Source organism: Mustela nigripes, chromosome 15 (genome assembly GCF_022355385.1).
Source record: "Mustela nigripes isolate SB6536 chromosome 15, MUSNIG.SB6536, whole genome shotgun sequence".
NCBI lineage: Eukaryota > Metazoa > Chordata > Mammalia > Carnivora > Mustelidae > Mustela > Mustela nigripes.
This window is the reverse complement of record NC_081571.1, coordinates 26,035,138-26,057,259: the sequence shown is the minus strand read 5'-3', so window position 1 is coordinate 26,057,259 and position 22,122 is coordinate 26,035,138. Positions and strand designations below refer to the sequence as shown.

Sequence of the window (22,122 nt, the reverse complement as noted above, 5' to 3'; positions counted from 1 at the left end):
GTTAATGAAAGTAATAATGTGTATTCATGAATCACTCTTCATCTACAAACTGTTAGAAACAATGCGCAGATTGGATTGTTTACTTTTTTGGAGGGGCTGTAACCAATTTTAATTAGCACCCCGCTGCTCTTATTTTTTTTTTTTTTTAAGATTTTTATTTATTTTTAAAAGAGAGAGAAAGAGAGAGCCCATGAGTGAGTGAGGAACAGAGAGAAAGTGGACTCCCCGCTGAACAGGGAGCTTGATACGGGATTTAATCCCAGAACCCTGGGATCATGACCTGAGCTGAAAGGCAGTCGCTTAACTGACTGAGTCACCCAGGAGCCCCTAACATTTTTTTTCTTTATGCCTTCTATCAGACATGTATAAGAGATCCACATCATATACCAGTCCCAAAGCATCCTATTCTCACATTTAGTTCAAAGATAAAAATACCAAAATATTTTTTTCTCATTTACAAGACACATTCTTGGATTGATAGTCTTACTCATTTAGACATTACCATTACCTCTATGCTTAATGACTGTTATAATGAAAACTCCCATAACAACCCAACCCCCCAGTTACATTAAAGGGTAAAATGAAGTTATGTTAGTACATACATCCTCAACACAGTGGTTAAGAGTATGGAGTTGAGAAATAGGTTTAAGTTCCATCTCTCTACTTTTCACAGTGGTTAACACAGTGGTTAAGAGTATGGAGTTGAGAAATAGGTTTAAGTTCCATCTCTCTACTTTTCACTCTTCCTGGGCAAGGTAACTATTAATTTAAAACCTCAGTTTCCTCATCTGTAAAATGGAATAATGGTACTAACCTAGCATAATTACTAAGGAGATTGAGATAATCCATGTAATCTGCAAACAAGCACAAGGCCTGATGCACAAGTGATCAATAATGTTAGTTGTTATTACCTAAATCATAAAATTCAGTCTTTTTACAGTCCTTGTGTTAACTATCTTTAACTCATTAACAACATTTTTGGAAATCAAATCTAAAGAACAAAATCTGAAATGCAGAAGAAAAAGACCACTTTTTGCAATGATATTCTTCAAAGCATTATTTATAACAGAAAGTTGAAAAGCTAAACAAAGAGAATACAATATAAGAAAAATGCTTAAGTTTTAAAAATAAGGGGCACCTGCATGGCTCAGTGGGTTAAGCCTCTGCCTCCTGGGATCAAGCCCCGCATCAGGCTTTCTGCTTGGTGGGGAGCCTTCTTCCCCCTCTCTCTCTGCCTGCTCTGCCTACTTGTGATCTTTCTCTGTCAAATAAATAAATAGAATCTTTAAAAAAATACTTTATTAAAAAAAATTAAAAAATAGTAATAGAAATCCACTTACTATCCTACTAATTACGAGATAAAAAATAGAAAACGTCTGGGAAAAAAAATCACTATACTGTAAACTGAAACTATGTTATATTGTGTGTCAACCAGACTTCAATTTAAAAATCAATTATAAGCCTACTGGAAAATTAAAAAAAAAAAGTCTGAGACTGAAATAAAATGCACAAAAGACTAATGGCAATCTGAATAGAGAGACTAACACAATTTTTTCTTCTTCCTTCTACCTCTCTTTATTTTCTGAATATCTTTTAGTAAGTATTACTTTCCTAATGGAAAATAGATTTCATTACATATTTTTTTAAAAAGCATTTACTTGGGGTCATTTCTGCAGCAGGAGTGGTTAATTCACCCTGAACCCCTCAGGTTTCTATTTACTGGAGCCTGTTTTGACACATTTTGAAGATTGATCAGGGATAAAAATTCCCTCAATGTCTGGTCCATATGAGAATCAAACTCAGCTATTTCTGCAATACCACCATATAACAGTTACACTGTTTAGTATTTAGTGAAATAACTGGGCAAATAATAGCAAAGAAATTGTTTTCAAACAATAGCCAAGAAGAAGAAAAACAAAAAACCAGATCCCACTTAGAGTGTCAGACTAAATTAATATAAATTTTAATCCATTTATAAAATGATACATATTTATACTGATTTAAAAATATTTTTAAAACTGAAGATTTAGACTACTAATAACTGAAAACTTCTAATAGGACAGGATAAAAGTAAAATTCCCAGTTCTATTAATTCAATCCTATGAAACCTTTAAATAATGAAAACATGGTTCAAAAACAATGAAGACATCTGAAAATATTAAGTAAAATAGGGAATGACAATGGCCTTTCATTTAACCAAACTGACTAGCTGTCACTTTTAGACTTGGAAAGTCAAGTTTTCTGCCACTTCAAAATACCTGAAGATTTATTTTTTCAGAAATAGATTAATATCCTTTCTTACCTTATCTTCTATCAACTTACCAGTATTTGTTCTGCTTCCTTGAGCTGTTTTTGTAGTTGCTGAATATCACTGTCTCTCTTCTCCACTTCCTTTTCTAAAACTTGCATTTCATGATGGATTTTTCCCTGATTGAGTGCCAATTTCATCAGTTCTTGAAATTCCCCATCTCTGTGAATTAACAACTCCAGGACCTGTCAGATAACAGCTGATTAAAGCAGACAGCAGAATACTGAAAAGTGACATTCCAATGAGGCAAAGAACTCCTATATGAATTGGTTAGGTTATAAAATTTTAACACCCTTAAAGTATCATCCAATCAATGTTAAGAATAAAAATAACCTACCTATGATTATTTTGGAAAACAGATTAATATCAAGACTTTCTACTTTTTCTAATTATATGCTATTCTTTCATAAAAAACTAGTTTTCAGAAGTACCAATATGCCAAAATGAGGTTTATTCATTTCCCAGGTTAAGAAAAAATTTTAAAGTTTATCCTTAAAAATATAACATAATGGAGGTTCCCCCAAAATCTGGTATTTGAGATGATTTTAATTGACACGAAGAACTTTAAAAAAATTTCTACAAACTAAACAGTCTGATTAAAAATGGGCAAAGAAACTGAATCGACATTTTCCCAAAGACACACAAATGACCAAAAGTACATGATAAAGTGCTTAACATCACTAATCATCAGGGAAATGCAAATCAAAACCACAACTGGATATCACCTCACACCAGTTACAAAGGCTGTAATCAAAAAACAGGAGAGAAGAGTTGGTGTTGTGAAAGATGTGGAGAAAAGAGAACCCCTGTGTACTGACGGTAGGGATGTTAACTGGTGCAATCACTATGGAAAACAGTATGGACATTACTTAAAAAGTTAAAAATAGAACTACCATATGATCTGGCAATTCCAATTCTGGGCACTTTTCTGAAGAAAATGAAATTATTATCTCAAAAAGTTATAGGCACCTTCATGTTCATTGCAGCATTACTTACAATAGCCAGAACATGAAAGCACACTAACCATCTATCAATATATGAATGGAGGGGCGCCTGGGTGGCTCAGTGGGTTAAATCTCTGCTTTCAGTTTAGGTCATGATCGCAGGGACCTGGGATCAAGCCCGGCATCAGGCTCTCTGCTCAGCATGGAGCCTGCTTCCCTCTCTCTCTCTGCCGTCTCTCTGCCTACTTGTGATCTCTGTCAAATAAATAAATAAAATCTTAAAAAAAAATGAATTGATAAAGAAAATGTGGTGGGTTTTTTTTTTTTCAGTTTTTATTTAAATTCCAGTTAGTAATAATACAGTGAGGGGTGCCTGGGTGGCTCAGTGGGTTAAGCCTCTGCCTTCAACTCAGGTCATAATCTCAGAATCCTGGGATCGAGCCCCCCATCAGGCTCTCGGCTCAGCAGGGACTTAGTGGGGAGCCTGCTGCCCCCTCTCTCTCTGCCTGCCTCTCTACCTACTTGTGATCTCTCTGTGTCAAAGAAATAAATAAAATCTTTTAAAAAATACAGTGTAATATCAATTTCAGGTATATAATATGGTGATTCCACACTTCTACATATTACCCAGTGCTCATCACAGTGCATTCCTTAATTCCCATCACCTATTTCACCTATCCCCCTACTCACCTCCTGTCTGGTGACCATCACTTCGTTCTCTATAGTTAAGAGTCTGTTTCTTGGTTTCCCTCTCCTTTTCCCTCCTGTGATCATTTGTTTTGTTTCTTAAATTCCACATATGAGGAACACCTGGGTTGCTCAGTTCGTTAAGCATCTGACTTTGGCTCAGGTCATGATCCCAGGATCCTGAGATTGAGTCCTGCACTGGGCTCCTTGCTCAGAGGGGAGCCTACTTTTCCCTCTGCCTGCCACTCCTCCTGCTTGTGCGCTGACAATAAATAAAATCTTAAAAAAAAAAAAAAATTCTACAAAGCCAAATCTTATGGTATGTCTTTCTCTGACTGCCTTACTTCACTTAGCATAATGCTCTCTAGCTCCACCCATGTTGCTGCAAATGGCAAGATTTCATTCTTTTTATGGCTGAGTAATATTCCTGTGTGTGTGTGTGTGTGTGTGCGCGCTTACGTGTATACACACACCACCTTTTTATCCATTCATCAGTTGATGAACATTTGGGTTTTTTCCATAATTTGGTTATGGCTGATAATGCTGCTATAAATACTGGGTACCTGTATATCTTTGAATTGGCAGAAAATGTGGAATGTATGTACTCACAGAGAGAAATATTATTCAGCCATAAAAAAGAAGGAAATCTTGCCATTTGTGAAAATATGGATGGACACTGAGGCCATTATATTAAGTGAAGTAAGTCAGGCAAAGACAAATACTGTATGATCTCACTTGCATGTGGAATCTAAAAGAGCCAAATTCATAGAGACTGGTGGCTGACAAGGATGGGGGTAGGCAAAATGGGTGAAGATAATCAAAAGGTACAAGCTTCCAGTTATAAGACAAATAAGTTCTGGGGATGTAATGTATAGAAATGGTGACTAAGTTAACAATACTGCATTTGTATACCTGAAACCTGCTAAGATGGTAAATTTTGGCAACTTTAAAGAAGTTTTTAAAAATGTTACAGAGAAATGGAACAGAAATTTTTCCAAAGACACCGAAATCACCAATAGGTACATGAAACAGTGCCATGGTTTCCCTGTTATCTTCTTAAAAGTTCTTATCATAAGAAAAAAAAAAATTCTAACTTTGTGAGGTGATCCATGTTAACTAAGCTTAGCGATACACCATTTCACAATACATACATATAACAAATCATCATGTTGTATGTCTTAAACTAATGCAATGTTGTACTTCTACTATATCTCAATTAAACTAGAAAAAAATTTAAACAAAAAACTCAAAAACTAAACAGGATACAAAGACATTATGAGAAAATGCACAATTTTTTCTTAAAGTTACAGAATTGTACATAATCAACTAGATAGCAAATAAATGAGCAGAGTATTAAACAATAATGTAAGGAAACTTGACAATATAATTATAGTAAATGCTTCAATATGGCTGTCTCAGAGTTGAACTGATCTCAGAAATACTTTAATGGTAAATGTATGATGCTTAAAAATACTAAAGTTGCACATTTGTGCTACTATGTTTAAGAAAACTTATAACTCATATTAAACCTGTAATGTCATGAATAGTTTTACTTTATGATGAAGATGGTTTGAAAAAGAGAATTTCCAAAAATAGTAAATAAATTTTCAAATGGGCACATCCCATTAATATATAAGAGTTTCAGTGAAAACTAAACAGGAATTTATGGTACTAAATATGAGGTTTAATTTTGTCCTGGGGTGGTGATAATAATAACCTTTCATTAATAAGCTCTTCCTATCTGTACTTAACATGCAGTATCATAAATCCTCATAACGACATTATGTGACAAGGTACTATTGTTTTTTAAGAACAGAACTGCTAGTCCTTACAAAGTATAAGAAAGGTTAGTGCTGACTGGCAGGTCTTAGTTATGACCTACTGAATAATCAGTATGCCTACAAAGCATATAATAAATGCCTAGGAAATAAAGTCAAAACTTGTATTTCATTTTGCTCATTTTGTAACAAATTCTTTTTTTTTTTTTTAAGATTTTATTTATTTATTTGACAGACAGAGATCACAAGTAGGCAGAGAGGCAGGTAGAGAGAGGAGGAAGCAGGCTCCCTGCTGAACAGAAAGCCAGATGTGGGGCTTGATCCCAGGACGCTGGGATCATGACCGAGCCAAAGGCAGAGGCTTTAACCCACCACCCAGGCGCCCCTCATTTGTAATAAATTCTTATTTAGTTTCACGGGTATTTATCAATAAAGTATCTGAGACTAGCATTCCCCTATTAACATATTTCTCTATAAGCTTTTCCTAAAAACAAAATAAACAACATACATAAAACAACTTTAATATCCCTAAAATTACCAACTTTTCTACTTATAGCCTTATCTAATTCCCTTTCTCCACTTGAGGGGATTAATCTTTGAAGAAAACAAGTTTTAAAGATTATTTATTTGTCAGAGAGAGAGAGAGAGAGCACAAGCAGGAGGAAGCAGACAGATGGAGAAGGAGCCCGACTTGGGACTCAATCCCAGGACTGAGGGATCATGACCTGAGCTGAAGGCAGATGTTCAACTGACTGAGACACCCAGGTGTCCCTGAAGAAAACAAGTTTTATGATACTTCTCTACTGACAGTCAATCAAATTCCTCTGCCCTCAAAACCTATCATAAGATAAAACTAAGATAAGATGAGGCACAGAGCTGTCTCGTATCATTAAAAAGGTTAGTCCTTCCCAGATGTTTTCTTTTTAAGTTTTTCAAAATTATGGTAAAAAACACATAAAATGACATTTACCCTCTTTAATAAGTTTTTGGATCAGAAAAAAAAAATCTGCTCACTGCAGAAAATTACAAAACACAGAAAGGAATAAAGAAAATAAAAATTTGTATACTTAACATCTACAAAATAATTTCTATTAACAAATGCATGCTCTTTTATTTCCATTAATTTGCATTAGGGGAACCAAGCCTATAACTAAAGATTGGTTTATGAAAGCATTAACCTTTTATCTTTCAAATATTGTTTTAATCTCTACTTAACAAGTTTTGTTGGCTAATTCAAAGGACAAAAATGAGTAAATGTCTAACTAGAACTATAAGAGAAAATAATACTGCTAAACCCTTAGACAACGATTTTCTTTTTTTTTAAGTTATCCTAAATTGTTTTTTATTACTTATTTTTATTAACATATAATGTATTATTTGCCCCAGGGGTACAGGTCTATGAATCGTCAGGCTTACACATTTCACAGCACTCACCATCTCACATACCCTCCCCAATGTCCATAATCCAACCAAATATTTTCTTTTTAAGCAATGTTACCTAATATTAAGTGATTCAAAGAAACTATCAATTTAAAAGTTGCAATTAATAATTTAACATATTCCAATCTTCCTGTCTCACACAAAGTAAATGTAAATAGGGAAACTGCAGAAATTATGGGGATTTCTTGTTTGTAATTTAAAAAGAAGCCACTTACCTGGTTTTCCTCATCAGGTGGCAACAACTTTTGGTTTCTTGAAATTGCTAACATTTCTATAAGTTCTCTAAAAAGGAAAAACAAAAAACCGAAACAACTTTGCAAAATAAATACAATAGAAGCTTTATCAACTGATCTCTACCTAACTGACTTGCTGGATTCATGGTACCCACAGCATGTTGAGTATTCACAGCCCCTGCCCCACTGTGACTTGGGCTCTCACCAGCAAGACTCAGTTGTGTTTGTTACCAGATCCATTTATGCAAGTTTAACCTATTACTATAATTACATAAATTAATATCCAGTATATAAATACCAATGAAATATGACTGTCAACAGAAAAGAGTTGTTTAAATAAAACACCCACTTACACTGGGTGGAGTTAGGGAAAGCTTCTCTGAGTGAGGAAAATCAGCCACAAAGAAGAATGCTTGTAAAAGACATAGTTCAGGGGTCCAAAGATGGGTCTGAGAAGTGTGGTCAGAATACAGCAGTAGGTACTGGGAAGCAGGATACAAAAATGAGGACATGGTTAGGGAGGGAGGGGCCAGATCGTGTTAGGGCTTTTTAGGTCACAGCAAAGGACCAGTATTTCATTCTAGGTACAGTGAGAAATGACCAAATATTTTAAACAGGGAAATGACATGAACTGATTTATGTTTTTAAGCAACCTGCTAAGCTACCTGGAGAAAGGATTTTAAGAGGGGTAGAATGGAAATCAAGTTAAGCAGCTTCTGTAGTATTCCAGGCAAAAAATGACATTGGCTCTGATGAAGTCCTAGCCACTAAGATTTAGCAATAGTAATGCAAACAGGTGAAACGTGTACAGACACAGAATATACTCTGGGGGGCACCTGGGTGGCTTAGTAGTTGGGCATCTGCCATAGGCTTGGTCCTGATCCCTGGGATAGAGCCCCAAGTAGGGCTCCCTCTCAGCGGGAAGCCTGCGTCTCCCTCTCTCACTCTTTCTCTGTCAAATAAAGAAATCAAATCTTAAATATGTACGTATATATACACTTACATATGTATATGTATGTATGTGTATGTGTATATATTTTGGAGGTAGAGCTGATAAGACTTGCTGATGGATTAACAGACATTTTATGAAGACAGCATGTTATATTAACCTTTTTCTTTACCCCATAGATGAGATATAAACAGCTGAGAACCTCGAGTCTACACAAAGGCTGGTTTCAGTGGTGGGAGTGGTGGGGATGGGAAGTATGGTGGGAGATGTGGAATGAGCCTTTTTCTGCTTTTCTTGCAAATCGGGGAGTATATATCCACAGAAAACCTTAAAAGAGCTTGCCTTAGGTACAGGAGTACAGTGGGAAGGAAAAAGCTGTAAGACTTAGTGCTGTTGAGTACCAGTCTAGAACAAAGTGGAAACCTCTGTCCTCCCCAATGGTAAAAGGAGGCTGGAGGAACCCCTGAGTCCACTCTCTGGTTACAGGTGTGGGAGACAGAGCCCTGTCCAGCTACAGAAGCTGTACTCCTGGCATATCAAATTAGGATCCACCCACAATTCCCCATAGAAATATAATTTACTTGAAGGTTAGATCCCATATTATTAGTGGTATACTACACTTCAGGTAAATTCTAGATAAACACATCATTAGGCTGGTGTGGAAACCTCAAGACTCCTATCAACATGGTTTCTGAAGAACAATTGAGTTCTGAGTCACAAACATGTTAACAAAAACTTGTAGTGGGGCACCTGGGTGGCTCAGTCATTAAGCATCTGCCTTTGGCTCAGGTAATGATCCCAGGGTCCTGGGATCGAGCCCCTGGGCTCTCTGCTCAGCGGGTAACCTGCTTCTCCCTCTCCCTCTGTTGAGGGAGAGGTGTTCCCTCTCTCGCTGTGTCTCTGTCAAATAAATAAAATCTTTAAAAAAAGAGAACTTTGTAGGCTATAATTTGTGTTTCTATTTTTAAAAATTCCTCCAAAGATTACCTCATTCTATCACATTTTACAAAGTAATAAATATACTGAAAAGCTATATAATCAAGTAACAGCAAAAAATATATCCTAAATTTCAAATGCACTATTTTTTAAAGTTAGCAAGTTACATTAGTTTTTCTTTCCAATTTTTCATAAAAAAAACCAAACAAGAGAAAAATTTCACTAAGAGGATAATGACACATATCACAGATCACAAGCAGTACATGTAGCTATATCTGATTGCTAATATAATGGGATTTTTTTGAAAGCCAATCACACTGGAATAGCCTCATTCTGTGAAGTCTCAGTGAGTATCGGGGCAAACCACAAAGTGACATCTCTCCCACTACCACCAACAACCATCTCCAGGGTCACAAAAGAGGTAAATTTTCACTCACTTACCGTCACCCAGTCTTTCTTTAGAGATGAACAAAAAAAATAATATGTCCGATTAAGTCATGAGAAAATCAGAGGAAAAGAAAAACTTTTAAAGTAACGGTTATTACCAAGCTGCAAGGACCCCAAGAAAGAAGAAGCTTATCTCTAGTTTGTCAACAGATTCAGTGAGGACTGCAAATCAATGACAAAGTGTTTTTAGCATTCCTGGGGAAAGGGCAATGGAACTACAGCTACGTTTAGAGAAAGCAAAAGAGAACTCAGCACCTCAACTAATCATGCACAGCTAGAAAGTTGAGGTGGGAAAGTTTCAGAAACAGATTCTTGATACATTTCATCAAACAGAAAACCCTATACTGGGGAATTAAGGAAACAATCAAAGAGGGGGAGAGATAAACCGATCAATTTACAAGACAATTTCAATTTGGTCTCAAGTTTTACACAATTGATAAATTACTTATTTATGTTATCTCAAGTGGAAGAGTGCGTGAGGATCATGTATATGTACTCCTGTTGGTACCAACAGCGTCAGGAAACCACTTCAGGTATACAGAGCTATAGCCAAATAATCCAGAGGCAAGGTCTTAAGACTGACTACCAAGCTGTCCAATGTCAGAAGAAATTTTCAAAGACCTTTACCCTGTATGCCTAGGTTCAGAAAAAGTTTCCGAACTTGATGAATGTGAAATATATACCAGGTCACAAAACAGACAAATTACGTTACTGCATGTAAACTCAGAAAAGAAATGAATTTACTGGGCTCCAGAGTAGAAGGGTGAGAAGTAATAGTTCATTGAATATACTAAGACAAAGATTTGAAATTCAAAGACCAAGATTCACTCAGAACAAAAGGCAGCAGCCACTACTTCCCAAAGGGGGTGTCACTTCTTCAGAAGTAAACATTATTTACGGAAAAGTGACACACTAGACTAGACATTTGGACTGTATCTCACTGAGCATCAGGAACCTACCAACTCTTTTAAAGCAGAAAAAAGTGGCATGAGATGCTTTTAAAAAAAGATAGCTCTGCTGTGGCAATACAGAAAGCGCAGAAGCATAAAGCCAAGTGAAACTGTAGGGAGGCTGCATCAAAAGATAGGACGGTGGGGATGGGAACAATAGGTCAAATCTGAGCAACCTTTGAGGAGGAAGAACCAAAACAATTTCAGCATCCAAGTGAATGTAACAGAGTTAAAGGCTTCAACTTCACAAACTACCACGAACGATGGCAGAATAAGGGGAGTGACATCCAGCTTCTATCTCTTCCATACTCGCTGAACTCCAGCCGCCCCAAACTTGCAACTGCACCAAGTCGCGAGTGCTCGTGCCTCCAGGCGTTTGCACCTGCTATTCCAACTACCTGCTACCTACAGAATGCGGTGAACTCCTTCTTCCCCTGCAGTCCTTTCTCCGAGAAGCCTGCCCTGACTACAACTGAGACGGGAACCTACAGTCCTCGAGTTTCAGTAACCCGGAGCGCACACCTCTGTTAAGAACAGGCTCCGCACCATGATGTCTGTTTACGTCTGTTACTTCCCCTTGACACTAGGTGCTCTGTGTCCGCAACTAGTCTCCCCCTCACTACCGTCTCCCAGCGTTTGGGACCCAGGGGGGGTTTCCTTAAAGGTGTGTCGAGAGTCCGTGGACGAAGGTACTCACAACTGGCGACCTGTAAGGTCCGCTACGGTTCTGACGACGTCGGGGTTCCAGCATCACTGTCATTTCTAAAATGTCCCCTAAGGAGGGTGGAGTGGGCTGCCGTCTCGGAGAGCCGGAGGACTGCGGACACCAAGTCCACGATACCTCGCTCACCGTCTTTGGGAGCGCGGCCTCCCCGGGGAGCCCCAGAAGCGAACCCACCCTGCCACCCCGGGCGGCAGACCCACAGTCAGTCCTCCGGGCCCAGCCCAGTCAGGCCCTGAGGCCGACGGCATTACCTCGACAAGACCTCCAGATCTTCCAGGGCAGACAGCAGTCGCTCTCGCGTGCTGTTACCGCCGGCCGCTCCAGAACCGCCTCCCGGCCGCTCTTTCTCCTTCTCTCCACTTGAAGACGCCGCCATGCTCGCCACAGGCCCGCGGCCGGAGACTGCGCAGCTGGGTTCCTACGAGGAGAGGCGGGCTCCGGAGGCGGAAGTAAGGGTCACCGAGGCGGGGCGGGGTGGGCTAGGGTGGGGAGGTGGTGGTGGTAAAGAGGCCAGGGTCACAGCGCCACCTATGCACCTGGAGATGCACTGCGGGCGGCGGCGCCATCTGATGAGCCAGAGGGGTTCTCAGGTCCAAACCAGGGAGGAGAGCCAGAAAACAAAGGCGCAAGGCGGTCAGGTTGCCCTGTGCCTTATGGTTTTCAAGTAGGAATGGGAGATTCAACGGATCTGAAGCATTTGAGGAAATTGTATAATGACCTACGTCTCGTATTAGTTTCTTTGTGAAATGGGCTGGCCTCAGCATTAACCTACATCTTTAGTCTGCATCTCTATAATGCTAACCTTGCTGTTAGGCCTCTCCTAGAGGTTGTAAGCACCCTATGACAGGAGCCATAATCTGTCTTTTTTTTTTTTTCTTTATTGTAGTAAAATATACATAACATAAAATTGACCATGTTAATCATATTTAAATATATAGTTCAGTGATATTAAGCACATTCATGTGGTAATAATGCTACTATGACCACCACCCATAACCTCATCATCCATAACCTCTTTCCATCTTGTAACTCTGTGCCATAACAACTCCCCATTCCTTCCTACCCCAGCCTCTAACAGCCACCATTCTACTTTCTCTCTCTCTGAATTTCACAACTCTAGGGACCTCAAATAAATGAAATGATACAGTATTTGTCTTTTGGGGATTGCCTTATTTCACTTAGTGAATGTTTTCCACTTTCACCCCTGTTTTAGCATGAGTCAGTCTTTCCTTCTTTTTCAAGGCTGAATAATATTCCCTTATATATAGATACCACCTTTGGCTTATCCTTTCAGACACTTGGGTTACTTCTACATTCTCATAATCCATCTTTGTAATCATATATCTCCCAACAAAGTGTTTTGTTCATTGATTGAGATGACTGTTGAATGAATCAAGATAATATGTAAGTGGTAGTTTATGAAAATGGTTTAAATAATCAATATAAAATAGATTCCAAATTAAAGTCAAAACTCCACCTTAGCCCACTTTTCCTGGAGAGAACACTATAGTTGGGGACTTTCCCTACCAGGAAAACTCAAAGTTGCAACAGTATGGGGAATGCGGGTTCTGTATCAGGTTAGGGTGTGAGATTTTAAAAGACAAGATGGAGAGATGTCACCTACAGAACAGCTGGGATTAAGGCAGGAGTACCTGTATCCATCATTCCATCATCCTGTCTTTCGGCCTGTTCTTTTGGAAGTGCTGAACCTTCTTACTGCTGGGCACCCAGACTTGAGGATTTTCTTGAAGACTCATGCTAAAAAAAAAAAAAAAAAAAAAAAGCCATTCATAGAAACTGCTGTATAATACGGAATGCTGATTTATTCACTTACAAGGAAAAGTAATAATGCCAAACACAATTTTACTTACAGACAAATTTATACAGGAAGAAAAATTATCACCAGAATGTTGCTTGGTAAACTTGGATTTGAAAGAATGAAGATAGATTAAAAAAAAAAATTAACCAAGTGGACAGTCTTCTTTTGGAGAACTGCCTATCTCTCTTTTTAAAGAAACAGGTGTCTTCATACATTGGAAAAGGATTGGGAACCTCTGGTCTAAAATGCAAGCACTTGCGAATACACAGTTTGGCATTTTGAGTAAAAATCTATAAACATTTGGTGTGGAGGTTTGGGTATGTAGCAGGAAATTCAACCGGCCTATCCCTAAAAGTCTGCAGAACAGGGTGGCTACATATCTTATGTGTATTTTTATACATTCTTTTTCATTTTTATCAAGCAATCTATATATAAAGTTTAAAAAGTCAAATACCGCTCAGAAGCTACCAAAAAACAAAAAGCTCTCGGTCACACCTCCTCAGCCCTCATATCCTGTGACATCCTGCTCTCCCTAGTGGCAGCTTCTCTGCCCATTCTTAACTGTTTCTTCTATGCTTTGTTTCCCTATTTTAAAGTAATTGGCATGTTTTCTATACCTCTATTCAACTCTTTGAGGAATTTCTTTTCTGTTATGTTGAATAGGGAGTTTATCTCTCCTTCCTGCCCCATTCCCCTCCTTCTGGCCTCTCAATGGATAGAATCCAATTTTTTGTTAAATCAATAGCCCATTCTTTTCTTGCTGCACTATTATTTATCTATAACTATGTAATTATTATTTGTTTATCTCAAATAAATTTGAAAAATAAAATGGAGAAGAACAGAAAATGTCTTGGACATCAAAGCACATTGCACTGACTTGTGCGAACTTGTCAGTTACATATTTATATGTGTCTGTACTGAGTCAAATACAAAGTCTATATTTTTACTGTGGATTGAAAAAGTTTGCAAACATTGGAGAGTAAGGAAGATACCAACCCTACCTCTTAGAAAAACAGCTCCTTCCATCTAAGGCTCCCAAAGGGAGAATCTGTATAAATTTTGTATTCTGCGGACAGAAAGTTAAAGCAAACATACACAAGTAAAGTGTATGTTGAGATGATTCTCTGGGATGCATTGCATAGATGGACAATGTTGTGGTTTAAATTGTGTGCCCTCAAAATTCATGTAACGAAGCCCTGATACCCCAGTACCTCCAAATGTAACTGTGTTTGGAGATAGGGCCTTCAAAGGGATTAAGTTAAAATGAGGCTAACAGGGTCATGACCCTGACAGGGTCGTCCTGGTCTAATCTGATCTGTGTTTTTACAGAAATATGTGAAGACAGCCAGAAGGTGACCTTCTGCAAGCCAATGAGACAAACCTCAGAAGAAACCAAACCGAACCTTGGACTTCCCACCTCCAAAACTGTGAGAAAATAAACGTCTGTTGTTGAAGCCAGTCTGGGGTATCTTGTTATAAGAACCTTAACAGACTAACGCAGAGAGGTTGCAAGTCAATGGACATCTGGAGATTTCTAAACAATGCCTTGCATATACCTTTGACCTCCCTGACTTTATTTTTATTTGTCCCTTGGCTAGAGCATGCATTAGGCTACACAAGCTGCAAATGGCTGTACATGAGACTGTGCGTCCTTGTTCAGACCCTCTCCACTGCCCTAGACACGATTTCTCACTATTTCCTCTTTCTCCAAACCTTCAACACTTCCTTCCCCTAGATTCCCACTCTCAACTTAGGACCTTGAATTCTAACTCGCTGAGAAAGAGGAGAAACCTGAACACCCACACATTGCAGCCACCACGAGTGTCTGGCCACCAGCATTGTTCCCCTCTGCCCTGCAGCTGGACCAGCTACTGCCCATGCCCTTTCCCTGCTCCAAGTCAGAGAACATTCTCTCCCCGTAGCCCTCTCTCTCTGAAGGCTTTGTACCAGTGGTCCACCCACCTCCCAACTGTCAATGTTTCATCTTGTACTTATCATTCCCATCACCATATCTGCTGCTATTTTCCTGTTTTTAGAACACTCTTACCCCACTTTCTGCACGAGCAACCGCTTCACTTCTTTGCTTCCTTCTGCAGCGAAACACCTACAAAGAGTTATCTAAATATTTTGATTCCAATTCCATTCCTTCCTTATATCCACTTCAATTAGTTTTCATCCTCACTCAGATTGCAAGGTCATTGAAAACCCCCGTGTTGCTGCAGGTAACGGCGGGCATGCATTGTGCTCGAGGCTCTGCAGCCCTGCGCCTGTCAATCATTCCCTTATCCTGGAGAACACTTTCTCCACTTGGATTTCTAGCATGCCAGGCTCTCTTCATTTTTGTCCTTGCTCCCTGGTCTCTCCTCTCAGTCTCTCTGGGTGGTTCCTCCTCTCCACCCTGACTCTACACAGAGGAGCATTTGGGGGACACTTCTTGGTCCTCATTTCCACCAACTCACTTTTGGTCATCTCACCCAGCCCAGAGGCTCTATTTTTAAAAAAGTTTAAAAATACTTTACTTATTTATTTGAAAGAAATAGAGCATGGACAGGGCTAGGGACAAAAGAAGCAGCAGACTCCCCATGAAGCAGGGGCCTGATGTGGGGCTCCATCCCAGGACCTTGAAATCATGACTGGAACTGAAGACAGATGCTTAACCGACTGAGCCACTCAGGTGTCCTTTTAAATAATACCTGTAAGCTGACTCCCAAATGTGTATTTCCCACCTTGACCTGACCTCTGAACTCAGGTTTGTATGTTCAGTTCCTACTACTTACCTTCTGTTACTGCACAGAGAAACAGTTCTGAACTCAGGTAGGGCTAACACCCTCCTGGAAAACCAATACTTGAGATGGCAGTACTTTTGGGAAGGGAAAGGTTGTTCTATTTCAGGAAGGAGGCAACCTGGGAAGACAGTGGACTAATGCCCCGAAGACCATCCTCCCTGTCCAGGAGAAGCCGCAAGGGCTTAAAAGGGAAGGCAGGATAGTGAGGGGGGGCAGGGAAGGGGGCTGCTCTGTACAGGAGAAGCAGGTGCCCGGGCAGTTAGTCCAGGGTGGACATGACCCTGAATAGCCTTGCTGGCATCAGCTGCAGCTGTTTTCTTTCCAGTGTGGTCAGGCTTATCTTCTGGGAAATTCTGGTCCTTCACTCCTCAAGGCCAGTGGTGTGCGAGTCTCAAGGGAAGTAGGTTAGTCCCCTGCACGCCAAGGGGCTTGGGTCAGCAAGCAAGGAGCGCATAAGCTTGAGGCAAGTTAGCTCTTAAGACTGGCTGTTACTTGCACTTGGGTAGACAAAACTGAATTCCTGATCTACACCCCTCGCTCCCAAGACACACGGCACTACCTGCGGCCCCCCTCAACCCAGTTGATAGCAGCTTCTTCATTTTCCTCGTCCAGGCAAAAAAACATAGGGTTTTGCCTCCTTGTTTCTCATGCACCACATTCACCCAGAAATCAAGATAGTTCTACCGTCAGCACATGCCCATAACTGGTCCACATCTCGATTTTTTACTTCTGATCACAGGTCCACATCTCCATCATCCCTCAGCTGCACTTCCTGAGATTGCCTTCCCACTGTTCTCTCTGGCTCTCCCCTCACATCTGTGGGCTATTTCCAACACAGCAGTATAGGGATCTCTTTAAAACTCAAGTCAGATCATGTTATTCCTCTGATCAAAGTTTTGCTGTGGCTCCCCTTCCACTCAGAGTAAAACCATGAGCTAGGCTATGAGACCTAGCATCATTTGACCTGGCATTGCCCTTCTGACCTTTTCTTCTTCCCTCTTTTCACTCTGCTCCAGCCATTCCATTCTACAGCATACCAGAACCATCCTGCCTGAGTGGCCCCCAACTGGCTAGTCTCCCTGCCTTCATCTGTTGGTCCCTTATTAGTCAAATGGCTAACTTCTCACTTCCTGCAGGAATCTCCTTTTCTCAAGGAGGCCCATCTGGTTGTCATTTTTCCTACTGCATTCTACCCCCACATTCCATTCTCTTTACCCTGCTCCGCTTTTTTCCATAACATTTGTCATCTTCTAACATTCTATTAGTTGATGTGTGTTTTGCTAAATATCGCTTCCTCTGGAATGTAAGCAAGGTGGGGGCACTGATATGACCCCAGTGCCAAAATGTTGCCTGACGCAAAGTGGGCACCAATGATTGTTGCTGGGTTTGTTGTTGACAGAGGTGCTAAAAATCACCAAACAAACTTAGATATCTGTAGTTTTGCCTCTAAATGGTAAAACCTTATTTTCAGTCTTTTCTGTCCATATTCACCTTGGAGATTCTCAAAAGCAACTCCAAATATTTATAAAATCCTCCACCAGAAGTGGAATATTCCATTGACAGTGGTCACGGTTACTCTGCAATCCAACAAACACTAGTCCTGAAGCTTGTTTCCCCAGCCAGTTACCAGAGTAAGTTTGAGGGTTCATGTTCAAGGTCAAACCCATTAAGTGTGGGCTAGAGAGTTAGAGTCAGGCAATTCTCTCCCAGTAGTCAGACCATGAGAAAACAAGTCCAATACATTCATTAACTCTCTTCAAGAGGAAAAAACCTTGAAACTCTACTTTAGCACTTGGGCCTCCGAGCCTCTAACCCCAGGTGAAAATAACATTCAATTCAGGATAAAGCTTCTGTCTCAAAAACACCATTTATGGTTTTTGAAACCATGAATTACCTCTCAAAAAGCTACTGTGGGAAGAGGTGGTTTCTCAGCAACTAGCTGGCTTTTAGGACAGCAACTTCAATTTTTAAGTCAATTTCAAAGCCTCAAATGTGCCCTTAAATTGCCTTTGGCAGGGGGGCAGAGGGAAAGGAAGAGAGAGAATCTCAAGCAGATTCAGCACTTAGCATGGAGCCAGATGTGGGGCTCGATCTTACAACCCTGAGATTATGATCTGAATCAAAATCAAGAGTCACCCGCTTAACCTACTAAACCTCCCAGGGGGCCCTAAACTCCTTTTCATTAAGCCAGTTATCTCTGGTAAATCCAACTGGGGCTTCTCTACAACAACAGAAGTTTCACAGTCTGAATAAAGCCTCTTATCTCTTTCACCCACCGTCCTAGTGATATCATGGAGCCTCATCAGAAGAACTCAATCCTCCTCATTCCCAAACACGACACAACAAAAAACTTCCATTGTCCAGAATTGCTCGATGTTAATTAAAATAATTGGCTCCATGGAAAGCGTGGCATTTATCTTTAATTCCCTACATTCTTGGTCCTCGAGAATACAAGAAACAAAACAGTTTAGGTTAAACATCTTATTTTCTTTAAATATTTGTGATGTGGTTTCAATGGAAAGGTTTTCTAGAATGAACAGACCTCCTATGAAGTCTCATCTTCCTGAAATTCCCCAGGCATCATTGAAAACTAACCACTTCTCCATAACTCAAAAGAAAGGTGGATAACATTATTGTTCTCCTTTCATAGGTTCATTTATTTTTTCAACAAATATTCATTAAACTCTGTTCACATGCCAGGGACCACACTAGATGCTGGGCCTGTAAGGGTGAGTAAGACAACAGTGGTCAGGGAAGTCTTCCTGGAGGAAGTGAAAGCAGAAATTTCTTAGAAAGCACTTGGGGCAGAAAGACTGGCAGGGCTACAGGAAGGAAAAACTAGACTAAGGAGTTAATGTCAGATAGAGAATGATAAAAATATCTCACCAACTTTTTTTTTTAGATTTTTATTTCTTTCTTTATTTGAGAGAATGAGAGAGTGAGCTGGCAGGGGGCGGGGGAGGGTGTGGCAGGGCAGGGAGAGAAACAGAGGGAGAGGAAAAAGATTCTGTGTTGAGTGTAGAGCCTGATGCAGGGCTTGATCTCAAGACCCTGAGATCACAACCTGTGCTGAAACCAAGAGTTGGTTGCTTAACTGACTGTGCCACTCAGGTGCCTCTGGTTCTGCCAATTTATTACAGCAGCCCTAGGAAACTAATACTACTGGTTTGAATGAATAGATGTTCTCAATTTGATTCTAAGGAGATAGGGGTTCATTTCTTCTCATACATAAAGCAAATTGCTAAGGGTTTCTTGGGGGGCATGAAAAGTACTAAACTAAATGCATTTACATTAGCAGCATCAATTTGTGCATGATGAGCTAAAGCAATTAAAAACATGTTGCGCTCATTAGTAGAAGCCCAGGTTATGGAATAAAAGCTGAAAGAGAACTGAGAGGTCATCTGCTCTGGTCTGACCCCAGCCCGTGATTAAACGTTTCCTGGTAGAAGAAAGCTGCCCTCCTCACCTATCAGCCATTTTCATTCATTTTAAGCCCAAAGGTACATCAAGATAATTACCACACATTGGGTCTAACCTGTCTTCTGAATAGTAAGTAATACATAAGTACTACAAATGTATTACACAAGTTATACATTTATACTCTTTTTCACAGAACAGACCATCAAGGTTTTTCTTTTTTCATTCTTTTTCTCAATGTGAACTGTTTTTACAGAACTAAAGAAGTTATGTTTTCAAATATACATTTCAAAAATCTTAGTTTTAGATTTCAAAATAAAACTTGAATAATTCATTTTTTTTAAAGGGCTTAAATATTGTGCTTGATATTTATATATAAATTTTTGCTGATTCATTTTAAGTTTGCAATTTATTAAAATAATTTTTAAGGGGCCCCTGGGTGGCTCAGTGGGTTAAAGCCTCTGCCACGGCTCGGGTCGTGATCCCAGAGTCCTGGGATTGAGCCCCGCATCCGGCTCTCTGCTCAGCAGGGAACCTGTTTCCTCCTCTCTTCTCTCTGCCTGCCTCTCTGCCTACTTTTGATCTCTGTTAAATAAATAGAATCTCTTTTTTTAAGATTTTATTTATTCATTTGAGAGAGAGACAGTGAGAGAGAGAGCATGAGAGAGGAGAAGGTCAGAGGGAGAAGCAGACTCCCCATGGAGCTGGGAGCCTGATGCGGGACTCGATTCCGGGATTCCGGGATCATGACCTGAGCCGAAGGCAGTCGTCCAACCAACTGAGCCACCCAGGCGTCCCAATAAATAGAATCTTTAAAAAAAATTATCATGACCCAAGCCGTGGCAGAGGCTTTAACCCACTGAGCCACCCGTGCGCCCCTAAAAAAAATAATTTTTAAGTGGAAACAACCAGTATGTCTTTCAATATGTTGGATAATCAATAGAATATATATCCATATAATATATTACTATTTGTCAATAAAAAAGAATGAGCTATCAAGCCAAGCGATGAATGAAAGAATCTTAAATACATATTGTTAAATGAAAGAAACCAGTCCAAAAAGGCTACCTTCTCTATGATTCCATTTATATTACATTCTAAAAGAAGCTTAACTGTTGAAATGGTAAAGAGATCAGTGGTCGCCAAGGGCTCAGGAAGTGGAGAGGGTTGAAAAGGTGAAGCACAGAGGATTTTTTAGGGTGGTGAACTATTCTGTATGATGTTGCAATGGATACATGACACTATGCATTATAAAATCTCATAGAACTTTACAGCACAAAGAGTGAACCTTAATGTATACAAATATAACAAATTATTTTGGAAGTTGGAAGACCCTAGGAGGGAATGCAGGCAAAATCATCTGATAAGTCACAGACCTGCACCTCTGAAACAAATAATACATTATATGTTACATGCACCCGAATGTTTATAGCAGCAATGTCCACAATAGCCAAACTATGGAAAGAATCTAGATGTCCATCAACAGATGAACGGATAAAGAAGATGTGGTATATATATATATATATACATATATATGTATATATATATGTAGTAAGTGCTATTGATATAATATGATGAGAATGGCATTTTTCTGTTGTAATCTTCCTCCAGACTCATAACCTCATCAAACAAATCCAACTGAGGGACATTCTGCAAAGCAGCTGACTTCTCCAAGATGTCAAGGCCATTGAAACCAAGGAAAGTCTGAGAAACTGGCCCAATCAAGAGGCGCTCTAGGAGACATGACAACTAAATAAAATATTTAAAAAAAAATTCTGGGGGTGTCTGGGTGGCTCCGTTGGTTAAGTGTTCAACTCTTGTTTTCAGCTCAGGTCATGATCTCAGGGTCCTGAACTGTACTCCACACTGAGTGTGCAACTTGCTTATATCTCTCTCCCGCTCCCTCCGTCCTTCCTCCCCACTCCCCAGAGAGTGCAAGGTCTATCTCTTAAAAATAAAAATCTAGTATTTTTCAGGTAAACTACCATTAAACCATGGCTAAGTGCTCAACGATGTTTATGATATAATAATATGTATAATTGTCATTTGAGTAGAACAAAGCAGGATATTAATGTCATTATCCCCTCTTATACAGCTTTTGGTTTTTCTAGTAATGTCTATTTCTTTTTCTTCTTGTAATCTCTCACAATAATTCTCTATTTATTTTTACAGAAGTTCCAACCTATCAGGAGTTTTCATATCCCTTTTTTTCTGGAAGCCTTGCCTCACAGAACCCTCTGGGGCCAAGAAAGACAGTTTTGTGAAAGGCTAACTTAATGTCCTGGAATATACCTTCTAGTGGTATAATCTGATTTAAGGATATAATTTAGGTTAGCTGGAGGAATGAATGAATTGCATACATTCTAAATGTTCATTGCTGCTTTTCTCAGCTAGTGTTGGCTGAATAAAGTCAGTATAATTCCAATGCAAAACAAAGGTATGTGATATTTCAGTTAGCCCCAACAGCCTGAATGTCTTCAAGAATCATCTGGGACAGGGTACCTGAGTGGCTTAGTCGGTTAAGCATCTGACTCTTGGTTTCAACTCAGGTCATGATCTCAGGGTTGTGAGATTGAGCTCTGCATGTGTTGGTCTCCAGGTTCAGCGGGGAGTCTGCTTAAGATTCTCTCTCCCAGGCGCCTGGGTGGCTCAGTGGGTTAAAGCTTCTGCCTTCAGCTCGGGTCATGATCTCAGGGTCCTGGGA

The 22,122-nt window shown here is 39.7% G+C and overlaps 1 protein-coding gene across 3 annotated transcripts in view; it reads right to left on the bottom strand.

Annotated features, from left to right (window-relative positions):
- Nucleotides 1–22,122, bottom strand: part of MED4 (mediator complex subunit 4) — a 44,436-nt gene that overhangs the window by 5,885 nt on the left and 16,429 nt on the right. For 2 of the 3 annotated variants that reach the window (XM_059377550.1, XM_059377552.1), the window contains 4 exons: nucleotides 13,049–13,154; nucleotides 11,648–11,814; nucleotides 7,373–7,439; nucleotides 2,323–2,493 (listed from right to left, as the gene is read on the bottom strand). In XM_059377550.1, coding sequence (XP_059233533.1) covers nucleotides 2,323–2,493; nucleotides 7,373–7,439; nucleotides 11,648–11,772 — 363 coding nt within the window. In that variant the 5' untranslated portion in view covers nucleotides 11,773–11,814; nucleotides 13,049–13,154. Of the gene's footprint in view, nucleotides 1–2,322; nucleotides 2,494–7,372; nucleotides 7,440–7,743; nucleotides 7,873–11,647; nucleotides 11,815–13,048; nucleotides 13,155–22,122 lie in introns of those variants that run through there. The other variant, XM_059377553.1, reaches the window with a different exon arrangement.